We start from the raw sequence: 17,656 nt of genomic DNA on the forward strand, positions 1-17,656 counted from the left end.
ATTAAAAAAAAATTATCGTAATTAGATGAAAATTCATACAGTTTTAGCTTCCTTACATTAAATATGACATTTTTTATTATATGAACTATAAAGATAAACGCACAAATAACAAAGATATTAGTAATTTTGTTTGAACGCGCATACAAATCTAACGATCATTACATTGCCTATGACGTCATTTTTTCGAGCCATTTTGTATGGGGCGTTTTTCAGGGATCCGCGGCAACGCCGCAAATCTGACTTTTTAAATCCCTGTAGCTCCGAAAGTAATGATCGCAGATACCCTGTTCCTTTTACAAAATTGCTTTACTATTAGTATACTCTTAATTTATATACAATTTAAAAAACTGTCATCATCCCTATTGGAATGGAATGGAATAAGGGTCCGAAATATATCGATGTCAATTAATAAAAGTTAAAGATTTCTTATATAACTTAATTTAAATATTTTTCAAATTTTACAAACATCAAAAACGCTGTCTTCCATTTTGTGACGTCCCTAGAACATTTTGTAGCACTATACGTCGAACTAATTGTTAACTATTATAATATTTTTGTCAAACACTCCATTTACGGGATTATGGTGACGCCATGAAACAGTTGACATATAGACTGTCATGGCCGACAGGCGTTTTGGCTCGTATTGTCAAAAGCATATTGAAATTTTTATGGAATCACGTCTCGAAAAAATATGAAAAAAAAATCAGTCTAGTAGAACGTTATTGAACTATTTATGACCATTTAAAAAAAATAGTGTCAACTAGCCTATGGTAATAAAAGATTTTTTTTTTTAGTAGACAAATGACAGAAACAAAATCTTTCAAAAAACTCAATAATCTATATTGCGTAAATATGTAATTTAAATCACTAAGAATTCAAAAAGAACAGTTATTTTGACATCACTGACAGTTTATTTACAGGAATCCATTCGGCGTCGATATAAATGCTTGTAGGATGTAAAGTAGAAGATAAATAAATAAAAATCATCTTTGAATCACAAACTTTTTTAATATTATTCAACAAGAAGTATAATGTTGATGGTCACTTTCATTTCAATACTAACATATGAAAAGAGACATTCATTTATGTAACAAATACTTGTATGAACTACCATACTAAACAAAAAGCACTTCAGATGTGAGCTACCATCTTTAGTACCTATGAAGCATTGCAAACAATAATTTAGTTTTTCTGTTCTTCAGTAGAAGTAAGAAGAACCATCTCATTTGATCTAACTAAAAAAAGTGTGTGTCAGCTCCGAGGCACGAGTGGGGTTTACTCTTTCAGATCGACTGTCTAAATAGGTGTATGTTGCCCCGCAGCATACATATGTACGTCCTGAAAAGTGAAAGGTGCGCAAACGAGGAGCAGCAGGCCGCGGCGTGCGAGCCCGTCCTCCAACTGTTGGCGGCAGCGCACGGTGAAAGGTGCGCAAAATAGGTTGCGCACAAAAAACCCAACGCTGTCATTCGTTCATCGCATTTTATTACCCATATTTTTTCATACCGGGGGCTTTATATGAAAAATCGATTAATGAGTGAAACTCCAAAAGTGTTCTATTCATGCCGTTGCAACGAAAGAGATCGATATTTTCGATTCCGCCGCTACTGGTCGACATTATACCTCTCTCGTCACGAGACAAGTCGTTGACGTAGACTAAGCAGCGTACAGGACGTTAAACCTAAGCAAATGGAGATAGATCGAATTATGCTGAAATCTGTACTAAATTTGAAGACTTTTTTGTTTGAACTCGCTAATCTGTGGAACTACTGGTCCGATTTGAAAAATTCTTTCCGATTTGAAGCCCATTTATCGAGGAAGGCTATAGGCTACATATTATCCCCGTATTCCTACGAGTACGGGAATCACGCGGGTGAAACCGCGCGGCGTCAGCTAGTCGAATATGTAATTATAGAGGGGGTAGAACAAACAAAATTGTACGGAGTTAATTTAAGACATTTATACAGAGATGGTCCTTCTTACTTCTTTTTGACGGCCTCCGTGGGTGATATGCGCGGTGGATTTACAAGACGGAGGTCCTGGGTTCGATCACCAGCTGGACCGATTAAGTTTTTCTTAATAAGTCCAGGTCTGGCTGGACCAAAAAAAAATAACAAGACGTTAAGTAAAAAATGGCGACAAAATACAATTTTTTTGTTTGAAACATTTGTTTCACTCAAACACAGGAACATCTTTACATGTTTTAAATATGTAATAAGTTTTGATGCAATGCTCAAAAGCAATAAACGGAACAGGAAAAAAGACAGAATTTTCCATGTTATACAATTTGTACTTATGTTGTCTACCCTAGTTAGAGACCTTGTGCAAGTCATTGCACCTTAGCAATGTTCTAGCAAAGCAACAGAAAATCCATTGAACAAAAAAATATAGGTTATTTTTTTCAAAATACCTTTCCATTGTAGCCATCTTCACCATCAAATGCCATGACAACAAAATCAACATCATATTGCACACCAAATTACAATAAACATAGTATATTTACAAAATACATAATTATATTACCTTTAAAAATATATATGAGAAATAATTATTTATTTCCCTTCAAATTACTCTGAAAGACTACAACAATAGTCCAGTGAGCGGGGTTCAAACCCACGACCTGTCAGTAGGTGTTCACCGTGGAGCTACCGGGTCAATATAAACATTTGCCATAACTTTTTTTTTAAAGAATATTTGCCATATAGTTTTTTTTTAAATACGACCAATATTCCTATTCTTCCTATAGCGTTATTTTGTAATGATGTTTTACATAACTCGTAAGTGCGAGTTTCGCCTTTCAATTGCAATTCACCTCTATCTCTTTCTATAGTATAGTGTCAGACAGAGAGAGAGATAGAGGTAAATTCGAAACTCGCGAGTTATGTAAAACATCGTTACTGAATAGCCTTCCTGCTGTCAGTCATAATATGTACATATAGTACCACAAAGTTATCTGACCAGCCCCTGCAGCTAAGTGGCACGTCGATTCTCTTTCTACGATCGCAAACGCTTCGAAAACTAAAAAAATGTATGGGAATGACAGATCTTGATCACGTGACTTCCGATACCAAATGTCATTCCCATACATTTTTTTAGTTTTCGATGCGTTAGCGATTGTAGACAGAGAATCGACGTGCCATTTGGCTACAGGGGCTGGTGGCTAAAGTTGCAACTAACGCAAATAGTTTAATGCTAGCTGCCACAACACACCATCCAGTAAGCCCACATGCTTGCAGCGCTAACGGCTTGACATCCGATGAAATTAGATGCTAGCACACAGATTAGAGAATGATACAGAATAAGTCTTTACAAGCCGCGCATAGCCCAGAGAAACCCTCAAAAAAAAAACCGACGTCATGCCAAGAAATATTCATGGAATGAAGATTTTTTTTGAATAGTCTTAAATATTATTATGAATTTATGAATCAATGTTGGGATTTAAAGAACATACTTATAACTGTGGGTGTGAATTATAACTGCGCGTTTGGGTAAATGGTGTTAATTAATAAGAAAATAAATGTTTATATGTATATTAAATTAGCTGTTGCCCTAAATTTTAGGGAGAACATTTTAAATTTGGACTAGCAACACCGGCAATTCTCTGGAAGTTTAAAACACTAACAACAATTACGAAAATAATATCAGAATAGATTAAAATCAATATTTAACTATAAAAAAATACTCCAACTTATTTCTTTAGTTTTTGTAAACAGTTTTTAAAATATTTAAAAACATATGACGCCATTTTTCTTGAATAATATTGGTCATAAATAAATTATGGATGCGACGCTTTGTCTTACTGACTCGAAAATGTATTAGTTTTTTAATTTGTATTTGCTGCCGTGTTCCATGCGTGTTCTATCTGCCTATTATTCTTCAATCTGTGTGCATGCTTGAACTAACGTCGCGGCGGACGCCATTTTGAAAAACATTATACTAAAAGATAAGTTTGTGGTACTATATGGTCTTAATTTCCACAATTTACACAAAAGCATCAAAAGTTCAACATTATAATCGAACGTTAATTAATAAATTTATCCTAAGACACTCGAATAGACATTTTCAAAAACATTTATATCTGTTCTGTCGGCGACTTGCTTACCAAAATATTTTTTTTAATAAAAAGTAATAATTATAAAACATATAGCTACCAACATAGCAAATAAAGACCAACAAAGAAATAATACAATGGCGCCAACCAACCGACAGTTTACAGATAGATAAAGTCTGGCCGCTCAGAAATAGCGTTTCTGACAGGTCGTGATCGAATGGACGATGTAACGGTCACCGTGGCGCAATGGTATGCGCGGTGGATTTACAAAACATAGGTCCTGGGTTCGATCCCTGGCTGGGCCCATTGGGGCCTTTGGGATTGGCTTCGGCCGTGCTAGTTCCCTACCGACAAAGACCGCCAAGCGATTTAGTTCCGATACGATATCGTTTAGAAACCGAAAAGGGGTGTGGATTTTCATTCTCGTTCTAACAAGTTAGTCCGCTTCCATTTTAAGACTGCATCATCACTTATCATCAGGTGAGATTGTAGTCAAGGGATAACTTGTAAAGAATGAAAAAAAAATGTAATTTCGAACTGGCGTACAAGGTTATGCCAACTGTTTATCTTTGTAAAATAAGATAAAATAACGAGGCAACTGTAATTGAATATGTGAGTCCCATTCGACCACGACCTGTCAGAAACGCAATCACAGAGCGGCCGGAGTTTAGTGTATTGAATACAATTTCTAAGTCTACAGTCAGTGTGCACTGAACACGGTAAGTGGTCACACGCGAGCGTCGGGAGCGCCGACGTGGCTAAAGTCCGTTAGAGGCACTATCACTACTTGTATCTGAAAAAGAAATATATTAATATCAACTACCGTAAAAAAAACTCATTGTACCATAGTTTTAAGTTAATGAATTAAGTTACTTTTTTTTTAATTAAAAAAAAAAATGTTATGTGATCAATACTCGCATTTCCAAATCAAATCAAATCAAAAATCATTTATTTCAAGTAGGCTCAGTTTACAAGCACTTTTGACACGTCAGTTGACTATTTGTAAAGATTCTACCACCGGTTCGGAAGGCAGGTCCTGCTGAGAAGATACCGGCAAGAAACTCAACAGTTGCTCTTTTGAAAAAGTCATACAGTATTATAATTTACAATTGATAACAATTACTGTTTACATTTGTTATAGTTTTACTTCCTGTGTGAAGGTGGAAGCTGATCCAACGGCCTCCAAGCATTTTTATTTTCCGTTCAATTTATCGTGCTGAGAGCAGAAAGAGAGAAGGAGAGAAGAACAGGCCGGGATCGAAAAGTTTGTTCAAAAATATACATTATGGTCGATTTGAGAAACCTCCTCCTTTTTTTGAATTCGGTTAAAAAGAAAGAAAAAACATTTATTTCAAAAATTGTACCACACTTAACCCTTTAACACTATTGTAGTGCCTGATACTCAAACTTAGGCTAAGCATCAGAACACCACTGTGCCATATTTGGCACAAGCTTGAAAAAGGATCCAGCTCAGCATTGTGCTGCATGTACCATATTTTTTTTTAACCTTGAACCAGGTGACACCATGAAAATGCGAAGTCACATAGCGACAGAAAATTAAATTAAAAGCAAAACCTGCAAAAAAAATGATAACATTTTTTTTTTAAGTGATATTTTTTTTCTGTCCAATTTGTCGTGCTGAGAGCACAAAGAGAGACAGAAGGAGAGAAGAACGGACCGGGATCGAAAAGTTTGACCAAAAAAGGCACAAATTCAGCGATAAAAGAAAAAATATTTACCCGCAGTTGGTCTCTATTGGGTCCGAGGAGATGTTTCGGTTCGGGCGAGTCGCAACTGTCCGAACATTTCTGGCAGCGCCTGCAACCATTGTGTAACCATTAACTTTATATACAAAATGTTTTGGCGGGAAAATCGTAGGAATATATTTATTTGCTGAGTTTTATACCATAAAGTAGAATGTATTTTATTCAACCTGGAAAGGTGCACAAGTGAAGTGGGGATTGAACAAGAGTGTTTTAACTAAGTGATTAATTTCACCGTGGACTCTATCAAAAGTTTGCCTTCACCTTACCAAAGCATGACATGAATTTGCTAGGACCGACTGACGAACAATATTTGACCAATTTTGTCCTAATAGGCAGAGTTGGGCGAGGCGGAGACGTGCACAGCGGAGTGTTAACTCACCCCGGTGCCGGTGCCCTTAGAGCTGAGCGAGGGGGAGGCGGACGCGGCGGAGTTGGGCGAGGCGGAGACGTGTACAGCGGAGTGCGGAGACGTGTACAGCGGAGTGTTAACTCACCCGGTGCCGGTGCCCTTAGAGCTGAGCGAGGGGGAGGCGGACGCGGCGGAGTTGGGCGAGGCGGAGACGTCGTCTAGCGGCGTGTACAGCGGAGTGTTCAACTCATCGAAATCCAGCGCTCCATCTATATTCAGTACTCTGTGACAGATGATTGTAAAATAAGAAAAAAATATTGCTACGGAGGACCGTATTAATAGAGTTAAGGTTCACAATCACTCGGCCAATCGAGTTGTTTACAAACAAATTAACGATCTTTTTTTTGTTATTGTTTTTTTTACGTCGAATTTCGTGGAATAATACGCGTGTCTTTCGAAACATTGTAGGCGTTTCCGGAATGATCTAGAATCATTGTCACGGGTATAAATACGCGCCGGACACGACGCTCGTGGCAGTTGGAACGAAGTGAAGTAACGTCGAAGTGATACAAGCGATACTAGTGAACAATAATGAACTCGGCTACGATTTTGACAACGAATTGCCTACGTTTGGAAGTGTGTATTGGTACTCGGATTAAGGAGTGAAATACAGTCTCATACGAGTCAGGTGGTTCATTCCAAATCTTCGAACCCTAGAACTATATACTTAGAAAGTATAAAAACTTTAAATTACTGTGTCGGGGTTAGGTCTTCTTTAGGCGATTCTCTGCAACTCGCTTGATGTCGCCAGTCCACCAGGTGGGGGGTCAGCCAACACTGCGCTTTCTAGTGCGGGGTCGCCATTCCTGCACCTTGGAACCCCAACGTCCATCGGCTCAGGACTATGTGCCCCGCCCATTGCCACTTGAGCTTCGCGACTAATTGAGATATGTCAAAGACTTTGGCTCTTCTGCGGATCTCCTCATATCTGAGATATACAAGATACCTGTTCTGCGCAGAGAAGCGATGCACGCGCTCCACGACGGAGACCACGTGCTCGACGCCCTTCTGCACGCCCCACACCAGGATGCCTATCTGGGGACAATGGACCATGCTGTTATAGGGTCAATTCTCAGATCAAACACATATGGACTTGTACAACAAAATCAAAATCGTCTGTCATTTTTGAAGGTTCCCAAGTAGCCTCACACATCAAATATATTTAACACCAACAAATATATTTTGGGTCCTTACACACAACTACTATAAAAAATTTTGATTGTGAAAATGAATTTTAACATCCTGTTTAATTCTGCATCGTAAGTGTGAAGTCATTGAACTTTGACCTAGTTTAGGCTAAAGTGAATGAACCTCAAAGGGACCGACGACCCGCACATTGGCATCGAGGCGAATAGGTAGGTGTTGGAAAATACAGGGTATTAAACTTTGTTACAATAGGCTACATTGGCGTTTGCAGTGTTTGTGATATATCACGTCACCGCAAGCGCCAATCACGAACCGATGCCTTGTAGCGAATGACGTCACAGTTTATGATTGGCGTTTGCGGTAACGTGATAGAAATACAATTTTATTTTATAAAAATACTAGCGGACTCGCTCAAGCTTCGCTTTGACTTATTAATTTATTTATTTGCACTTCTTCCCTATCCCTACCTTACACTACCATACTCCTACCCCTACCCCTACCCTACCTCTACTCTACCCCTACCCTACCCTACCCTACAACTACCCTACCATTACCCTACCCCTACCCTATCCCTATACCATAAACCTACCCTACCCCTACCCTACCGCTACCCTACCCCTACCCTATCCCTATACCATACCCCTACCCTACCACTACCCTATCCTAGGATTTAGGGGTTTGAAAAATAGATGTTGGCCGATTCTCAGACCTACTGAATATGCACAAAAAATTTCATCAAAATCGGTCGAGCCGTTTTGGAGGAGTTCAAGTTCGAACACCGCGACACGAGAATTTTATATATTAGATTACAATTACGAGATTATTTTCACAAATAAAAATGTAATTAGAGAGTAGATTAATTTATATAAAAATGTAATTACATCTAAACTTAGCCATCTAAACTACCGATATGCAATATATATCTAAACTGCCTATTGTAACTCCTTGTCTTTGTTTTTCTTTTTATAATGACACTAATGGATAATATACATTGGGTACATTATGTGGGTTAAAGACGTAGGAAATTTCACGGTGTATATATATTATGACTGAGGGTAAATTATATGATTAATATAATTGAACGGACGGTATGTATATGTACCTTGACCCGCACGTCGGGCTCGTAGTAGTCGAGGTAGTCGCGCTCGTAGGCGCTCTGCTCGGGACAGTTCTGGCACGTGATGGAAATGCGCACCGTGCGCAGCACCACCTCCGGCACCTGCGCCACCAGCATCATCATCGTCGTCATCATCATCATCATCATCGTCATCGTCATCTTCATCGTCATCGTCATCGTCATCGTCATCGTCGCCGTCGCCGTCATCAGTCATCAGTCACCGTCATGGTCAATCTTAATTGATACATATTCTCTCTATACCCTCATTTTTAAATTAATTCCTTGTAGTTTTCTTAAGGATAGGGGGGCCCATTGGATCCGTACGCACTTGCATGACTTTCTGTATAAAGAATACGAAAACCCGTTTCATGCGATGTGCGAATGCGGATCTGTGGACGCCTGCCTTTAACTAGTGCACAACCTTAAACTGTAGTGCACTACCTCAAACTAGCATTAAACTGTAGCATATAACAGAGAATAGACTAAATCCCACTTCTGATAACGGAGAAGCCGTATTCTTATCTAAATAATTACCTATGGGCAGAACCACTGGCCTGACATTGGTCATCGGCACAGCCATTTGCCATTTGCACTAAGTTCACTTCGCATAACCCCACTAATCGTCTACACAATTCACCACTCATGTCACTCCCTGCCTATCCCATAACATCCCATAAAGGATAATTATACAAAAAAAGGTGTGGACGGATCGGCCGCCATGACAAGAATGAGCTAGACCGCTACCAGTACTCCCCACCTAGCTCACGGCATCATCATCATCATCATCATCATCATCATCATATCATACATACATACATACATACTAAGGTTTAGGAATTATTACTCACGTCATAAGTTCCAGCCCAAACAATCAGCATGCTCTTCTTAAACCAAACTCCCTTGGGATAGAGATCCACAGTCCATTCTGTCAGCTTCTCAGTAGCCATGTCTGCTACCGAGGGTCTGGTGGAGAAGATGAAGGTCCTCGTGTGGTAGGACTGCAGCGAGTGGAAGTTGTCCACGGCGAGCACGGAGCCCCACATATCCTCGGTGTACAGCCGGGGGGTGAAGAGCATTCGGCCAGCTTCAGTCTGCTGTACTTCTGATATCCTTTCGTATTGTCCTGTAAGGACAAATTTTTAAAACGAAATTGGAATTTTTAACAAATAGTTGTGTCTTTTGTTACAACCTATGAGTATGTGCTAATGCTTGACTAAATCCAATCCTCCTGAAGCTTCAAAAGGGACTTATCTGACTGGATTTATCACCAACATTGTGGTTTGGTCCCACTCCTTACATAGTATTTACGGACTAATGAAAATGAAAAAGCCTTAACCCTTAACCCTACATCCAGTAGTCACTCCCGCACCCGCACGGTGAATCCATGGAATGCTAAGATATTCGTCTCTGAGGTCTGAAATGTAAGCTCTTGCCTAGAAAGTGGCTCTTCACTCGTGCCTTGAAGGCAGGAAGACACTTTAGTAGTACCGATAAGCAGTACTAAAGCAAAAGCCTTTAAAACCCTTTAAGACATCTCGCTGTTTTGCGGTAAAAGGAAGCGGAAACAAACTGGAGTTCTGATTACTCTCAAAGCTAGAAACAGTCGTTAATTTTCAGGAGTTTACCTAAGCCTGCAATTTGTATCATAAATTACCTGATTGATAGCTCATGGCAACTGCCATTCGTTCCATAAAGAATTCCTTGTGTTCCTGAGTTAGCGGACATAGCAGCAACTTGGCCAACTGATTGGGACACATCATGGGAAACCTGTAATATATGGGACTATTTAGGTTACTGTATACGTAGCCCCATATAACTGTACAGGGGTGTGAGGTTAAAAAGAACAGGGTTGTTTACATAATTAAAGCTCAATCTGGACTTTGGGCGCGTCAGTTACCTTTCATTTGTTATACAGATAAGAAAAGGTGCTCTAATATATCGATGTTAAAAAAATAAAATAAAGGTCATATATTTTTTAAAATTTTCCAAACGTCAAAAACGCGGTCGTTCATTTTGTAACGTCACAATGATTGATTGATGACTAAAAGTCGAAAAGTAATTGTTGACTAATATATTTTTGTCAAACGCTTCGTTTGTTCGATATATTTCGGACCCCTATTCCATGTACTATGCGAAATTAATATTGTTTATATTGTTGATGTGAGTCAACTACCATTATATGTAAGAAATTGTCCTATGAAGGTGACACCCAAAAATGGCAATACAAACCTGACATGAGAGAATACCGTAGAGACGAGAGAATCCCAGTGCTGTTTCAACTCAGCTTCCCCCAGCTCACTCGTGCTCAGTCTGTCCCGCTGCTTGCTCAGCCAACGGACCACGAACCTGCGGAATATCATTCACTGTAATACATATTACATTCAAACATTATAATATTGTTACGGAGGACCCTATTGCTAGAGACAAAGGGTATAAATACGCGACGTAGACGACGATCGGGGCAGCTAACTTCGGATCGAAGTGGAGTGAATATTAAAGTGATACCAGCGATACAAATAAACAATAGTGAACTCTGCTATCTGATCTGGACAACGAAATCCAACTTAAGCCAAAGCTCGAGCATTGTAGTAAAAATCAAAAGCGATCCTTGCTATTTTGTACATCACCACCACTACGTCCTGAGTTACTTGTGAAGCATACACACTGGTAAAGCTCATCACACTGAAGCATACGCACTGGTAAAGTGACATCTCGTTGTGCAGCACGAGGTCGCTCTGTTGCAGCAGCATCAGCAGCGCGTCGTCCTCCAGCTCCTCCAGCTCGCTGTCCACCACCCACTCCAAATTCCACTTCACGAAATTCTGGCAAGCCTGATTGACAACATGTCATCGTAAAGACCTTACTATAAGTTCAAAACTTCGAATTTCAATTATTTTACTAATGCACAGTGGTGTGTACATCAAAAATGCACTGCCTAAAGTGTTTTTAAGATAGCATGGCTACGGTGACAGTTGCCTTATGACGTTCATAATAAGTACTATTATCGTGAATCGCGGCAAACTTTCAAGAGTGAAACGAACTGTCACCGTTCCCAAGCTATCTGAAAAACACTATACCATGAGAACTCATTACAAACTTTAGAGAAAGAATTTTCTATTTTGTAAGTACAATTCGTATGTATAGTGCCTACAGTTAAAAACCACTGCCCTTACTTAATTTGAAGGCAAATTTAATAATTTGCCTTCAAAATAAACAAACATCCTGCAGTTCTGGAACAGATCAATTTAGACAACAGATCAAAAAGCAGCAATCAAACACTTTAAAGATATTAGAATTGGCCCCATAACCATGGACATATTCATGCATGCAATTTTACCTTAGCTACGTCATTGTGGCCGCATGCCATGGTGTACTGCATCCATGCAATGAGGTGACCTCTTTTGGCCGCCTGTGCTATATGCTGTGACATGTAGTCCAAACACAGTGTGACTAGATCCTGTTGAGAGATATATTTTATTGTTAAATTAAAAGAATACTTAATTAAAAAAAAAATCATTTTGATCATTAAAAAACTCAAGTTCACAACAAATAGTTAATACATAATTTTTAGATTATTTATTGAGAATATTTTTTGTTAACTTAAAAATAAATTTATTCAACAACAGTTTGAGATATTAATGCTTGCATAAAATTTTTCTATCAAACAAAAATAATTTGAGAACTGTAAACTTTTTCAGGAAAAAAAAACTTACGTTCTGTTTACTCAATAGTCCCATTAATCTCTATAGCAAAAATCATCAAAAACAGTCCATTTATGATACAGACTTTCGCATTTATAAGTATAACTAGTGGGCGCCCGCGACTTCGTCCGCCGAAATTCAGTTTTTCACAAATCCCGCGGGAACCATGGATTTTTCCGGGATGAAAAGTAAAATCTATTTTCATTTCAAATTTTAGCCAAATCGACGCAAAATTGACCAAGTTTCATACAAACTTTCACTCTTATTTTATCACCTTTGGGGGCAGAATTGATCATAACCCTTTCTTAGCGGATGTCTACGTCATTACATCTACCTGCATGCCAAATTTCAGCCCAATCCGTCCAGTGGTTTGGGCTGTGTGTTGATAGATCACTATGTCAGCCAGTCACCTTTGAGTTTTATATATTTAGATGAATTCTAACTAAGTATAGTCTCAAACTAAATATATAGTGATACTCACCTTAACATTATATTTGTCGCCCAGTGACAGCACTGGAAGCACAGTCTGGTATGATATCTTGATTTGGCCGGTGTAGAAGTACTTGAGGAAGTGGGGGAAGACTGATGCAGCCGTGGGTGTCTCCTGGAGCACTATGCGACTCTCTCGCCACTCGCTCCATTCACGGTTCATTAACATTACCTACCATAAAGGCCTTCCGTTAAATAAAACTTTTGTGACAGTTTATCATAGATTTATATATACAGGATGCTCTGGAGTATTTCCTATACCTCTAAAGAATATATCTTCTTTAAAGAAAATTAATTAAAAATGTCTCAGGACATGTGTTCTAAAATTAATATATTTGTAGTAAATTTTTTTTTTTTTGTAAATAGATCTTAAATTATTGTGCCCTTATATCCTTATATTATGACCTAGCCAAAGTCATTTATTGATAAATATCATGAAGTAGCTTACTAGTAAAGTGCTGAGTGCCAGTTGCAATATCTTTCCGATTCCGACAGTCTTACCACAATTACGTATTTTAAATGCAAGGATAGGTAAAGGTGTGTGTTATACATGGATAGTCGGAATTATTTTAATTACTTTGTATGAAAACAAAAAGTTTTTTTAGTTAAAAGAAAAAAATTGTTATGCAGTTCGGCTCCTATATGTGGACTTCTCAACACCTTGAAGTTATGGGAAATACTAGTTTTCAATGTTTTCATACTGTGATTATCGCGTAACCGTAAACGCGAATTTTCCACAATTGAAACAATTGTGCAGTAGTGCCACTAGATGGTGCTGTTTCAATTCCTTAAAATTCGCGTTTGCGGTTACGCGATAGTAACAGTATGAAACATTGAAAACTGCCACAAGGCACACAGTACACATTGAGTAGGGCTGTAGTACAGTGCATTTCTTGTCGCTTTGACAAGAAATCATCAAAAATAAAACAAATTTCAGCTAAATAGCATGTTTTTTTTTAGCTGGAGTATGAAGTATTGAACAATTGAACAATAGAAGCATACTATTTCAACTTGTTTTAAGTATATTATTAGAGAAATTGTATGTACCTGGAAGACTTCACTGCTGGCACATAGTATTAACCTATGGGCTGGATACCCAACACCGCCCACTTCTAGCACCAAGTCACTCATCAACTGTTCCGCATACAGTGTTGCTATCTTCAGAAGTACACTTTTTGAATTATCTACCTGAAAATTATGAAATATTTTAAATGTACTAATAAACACTGCTAAAACTCATGTGATACAGCATTGAAGTATGCCGTAGTAGTTTTGAACACATACAAGGCCCTCATCATGAGCTGCTTCTTGCAATGCCGCACAATCTAAACTGTGTGTGCTGCCGCTTGCAGTATGTTATGAGAGTGGTTGACATATATCATGACTGTGACTTTTAACAGTGTTTCATAATAAATTAATATGAATTAAAATTCTAAGATATTTGAGAGTAAGCAAAATTCAATAAATAAAAAAAACAAAAGAAAGAATAGTAGTGGGAATAATAATAACCGACGGACTAATACCTTATGAAAATATTTTCTCTGTTTGCATAAATAGCTAATTGGCTAATCCAGGACTAACAGATATCATTAATAAATTTATCATTTGTAAAAAACATGGTGTAATATATGAGTGTTTAACTAACACACTGTTTTAATTTATCATTTAGCAGGTCTTAAAATTAACATCAACATTATCAACTCTCCTCTCTAAATGAGAGGGGTTTGGCCAATAGTCCACCACCCTGGCCCAATAAAATTGGCAGACTTCGCACATGCACAGAATTAAGAAAATTCTCTGGTACCAATGCAGGATTCCTCACTGTTTTAGTATCCTTAAGTGGCCTTGAATATAGTAGCCTTGAATCTGAAGGCCTAAAAATAGAGCTATTGAGGTTTTTTATTCAGGCTTAATTTAGCACTCAGTTCTTATTGCTATTAAAATTTAGTAGATAGTTTAATTATTTTGTTTTTAAACAGATTTTAACCCATAAAACAGTCAGAACACTTGCTCAAGGATTCCATCATCAGATGTTGATAAAACTGACAAATTGATATTATGTGGCTATCCTATACAACTACAACTTATACTTACTTCAAGATCTTCATTGTTTATTTCATCTTTACTATCAGAATTTGCAGATATCGGAGAATCAATGTTTAGGTAATTCATCGTGCCAGTGTTTCTTTAATCTATAAATTCACACAAACAGAAACAGTCTTACAAGAAGTAACACAAGAAAACACTATTGATTATGATCAGCATATTTCGCAACAACATTTTGTTTTGTTAAAGATTGGATTGCAAATTCCTATGAATATAAAGGAAATATTCCAATTTCCAAATCAAATTCCCAAATCCCAACAATTCCCAACCCAATCATAATTCATAAATAATCATAACCACAGATTATTAAATACCTACTACATTTATTAATCTGTGAATACTACGTAAAGAGTTTATAGAGCAAGACGCAGAGTCACAGATTATTATGATACAACCACAGATTAATATGATATTCCGTCTCAGACTAATTTTAACATAGGACCTGCTGTAACAAACGTTACCCCTCTGTCAAAAGTAAAGTGTTTGTTCTCGTCGTATAGAGCTCCCTAAAAATTATTGAAAGTTTTTTTTAATTTGGCGATTTTAGTCTCTACCTTTATTGGCCAAACTCTAGTCTGAAAATTACACGTGTAATACACGAATTTATAGTTATGTTAAGTATAAGGACCACAAATAGATAAATAAATAAGTGTACAGACTATATTATGGATTATGCTGTTTAATATTTTATATTTTAGATGAGTGAGTTTATGTCGACCCTCTAAAAAACGACTGAAATTTTGATGAATTTGGGTGCTATACAAACCCATATATATTTAGTCTGACACCAATTAACAATTTATGGTAGGCTCAAAAGGGTTAGTAGAACTCGGAACCGTACGTAAAGTCAGATTATAAGAATAAGAAATAGTCTATGAGATAAAATGGAATGGAAATATTTACAAAATAAATAATAATCAGAAATCAGAATTTTCAGAAAAATTCCAGAAACCATTTCATTATCACCCTGTGCTAAGCAAAAACATCATGAATAAATCTAAATCAAGCTTGATTTAAAAATTACATATTAAAACCGTGTGATTATTAAAATGGGATTCAAAAAGAAGAAAAATGTGATCATTATCACATCTTGTATGGTATCGTGTTACATTCTTTATCAGCTTTATTTCTTCTTGACCATTACTTCAGAAGTTAGTGAAAACAATAGAGTGATTCCACTACTGGACCACGATACCATAAAGGACGTCTTGCACCTACGATCAGAAGAAGATAAGTATATAAACGAGAACGGCATGATCCGCGGTGTGTTTTACACAAAAATCGGGAACTACAGGCCAAATTCGAATAATGAATTCAAATGTAGAACGTCGAACCAACGTATACCATACGAGCAGTTGAATGATGATTACTGTGATTGTGAAGATGGTAGTGATGAACCGAGTACCAATGCCTGTCCTACTGGTATATTTTACTGTGAAACCCAAAACCAAAAGAAGCAAGAAATATATGTAGTGCCATCGAGTAAAGTAAATGATGGGATTTGTGATTGCTGTGATGGCTCAGATGAATGGATTAGTGAGAGAAACAAATTGCTAAGTCAAAGTTCTTCAGATCATTATAGATATTATGTTGCTAAATGTCCAAATGTTTGTAAAAAGTAAAAAGCTCACAATGGTTGTAAATAGTCAAAAATGTACACTAAAAGCTCTTTATTTGCTGGTTATCTGTTCTGAAAATATGCTAAGAATACAGAAACTGTGAACATGGAATGGTAATTTATATGAAATGTAAATTAAGGGTATACATTCCTAGGTGGCAAAACATAAAAATTTATTGAAAAATCAAATTTTTAGCAATATCGATTAGTTATTTACTCAGGCTTAGTCAAAAGCTTAAAGTACTTTTTTTTCTTGTTTGGTATTTTTCAGTAGTTTCGTCAATTGAGACTGCTATTTAGCAGTGCAATTTCCCTTTAAAAAAAAGTTTGTTTTATATCAATTTTCAAAAATAAGTCTCAACAATAATTGTTTGCCATTTTTAAAATTACCTTTTTTTTGTTAAACTTCACTATTTCAGCAATATTTGCAGTTAGTTTTAATTTGCAGATTTTACATTCTTCTTACAGATTTGTAAATAAAGAAATTTTTTACTCCTCAAATAAAAAGACGCGGAAATAAGAAGTTTTTACTGTATATAAGCTAAGATATTATGCAGCAGCTATTTATTATGATGAATAGTATAAAATATTTTATACCAGTTTATCTAAGTACATAATGATTACCTAAATCATCACTCATGTGGCAAAAACTACCAAGCAATAATTTTGCTAAAAATGTGATTTGTGAAAAATTTTTTTTTTTTGTGTTCAGTTAAATCTACCAGTGATCAGTTGCACTATAAACATTAACATGTTTGCTTTTTGTTATTGTTATTTGCTCTGAGAATAAATGTTATTATTATATACCTAATGAACCATTTGGTCAATCAAAAAAAACAAAACTATATTTTACAGATTGTAATATTTTTTTCCTATTTACTGGCGAATTAAATAGTAAAATAATGTTTTTACTATTACCGCAGACTGCCTCTTACCAAGGTGGTGTTGCAAAGTTGTAATTGAATGTTTTATGTAATTTTCACCATAATTATTTTGATTAGCTAATAAACTCATTATCATACATTAGAGCTTAACATTTACTTCCTTACATGTAAATGACAGAATTGGCCTCACAGAGCTGATCCACTTTTGGTCTTTATTTGCTATTGGTAAAATAATTTTAGAATTATTATGAAAAAAAGTAAACATCTAGTCTGTAATTTTTTTTCAGTTCAGTTTTTAACTAAAATATAGCAATATCCTATTTTGCCAAAATGGCAATACCAAGTTTTTTTCTATTAGGTCCAGTAGTT

At 36.7% G+C, this 17,656-nt stretch overlaps 1 protein-coding gene across 1 annotated transcript; it reads right to left on the reverse strand.

The window, feature by feature from the left end:
* Window positions 1–988: 988 nt before the first annotated feature.
* Window positions 989–15,079, reverse strand: LOC112047918 (BTB/POZ domain-containing protein 17). The gene is made up of 13 exons (XM_024085219.2): window positions 14,774–15,079; window positions 13,727–13,867; window positions 12,672–12,851; window positions 11,827–11,946; window positions 11,187–11,320; window positions 10,719–10,835; window positions 10,144–10,256; window positions 9,338–9,612; window positions 8,475–8,591; window positions 7,173–7,261; window positions 6,312–6,449; window positions 5,791–5,869; window positions 989–4,844 (listed from the first exon to the last, which is right to left on the reverse strand). Exons 1-13 carry the CDS (start codon window positions 14,849–14,851, stop codon window positions 4,779–4,781), a joined length of 1,647 nt encoding a protein of 548 aa, XP_023940987.1. The 5' UTR covers window positions 14,852–15,079; the 3' UTR covers window positions 989–4,778.
* Window positions 15,080–17,656: the final 2,577 nt, after the last annotated feature.

This window comes from Bicyclus anynana, chromosome 10 (genome assembly GCF_947172395.1).
Source record: "Bicyclus anynana chromosome 10, ilBicAnyn1.1, whole genome shotgun sequence".
Classification (NCBI taxonomy): Eukaryota; Metazoa; Arthropoda; class Insecta; order Lepidoptera; family Nymphalidae; genus Bicyclus; species Bicyclus anynana.

Bases quoted from the DNA above. Each gene is read 5' to 3' on its own strand.
- LOC112047918 (XM_024085219.2), bottom strand. From the start codon at position 14,851: ATGAATTACCTAAACATTGATTCTCCGATATCTGCAAATTCTGATAGT. The intron at 10,836-11,186 runs GTGCGTATGCTT...GATATTCCGCAG, and splicing joins AACGAGATGTCACTTTACCA to GTTCGTGGTCCGTTGGCTGA. The intron at 10,257-10,718 runs GTTTGTATTGCC...CATATATTACAG, and splicing joins ACGGTATTCTCTCATGTCAG to GTTTCCCATGATGTGTCCCA.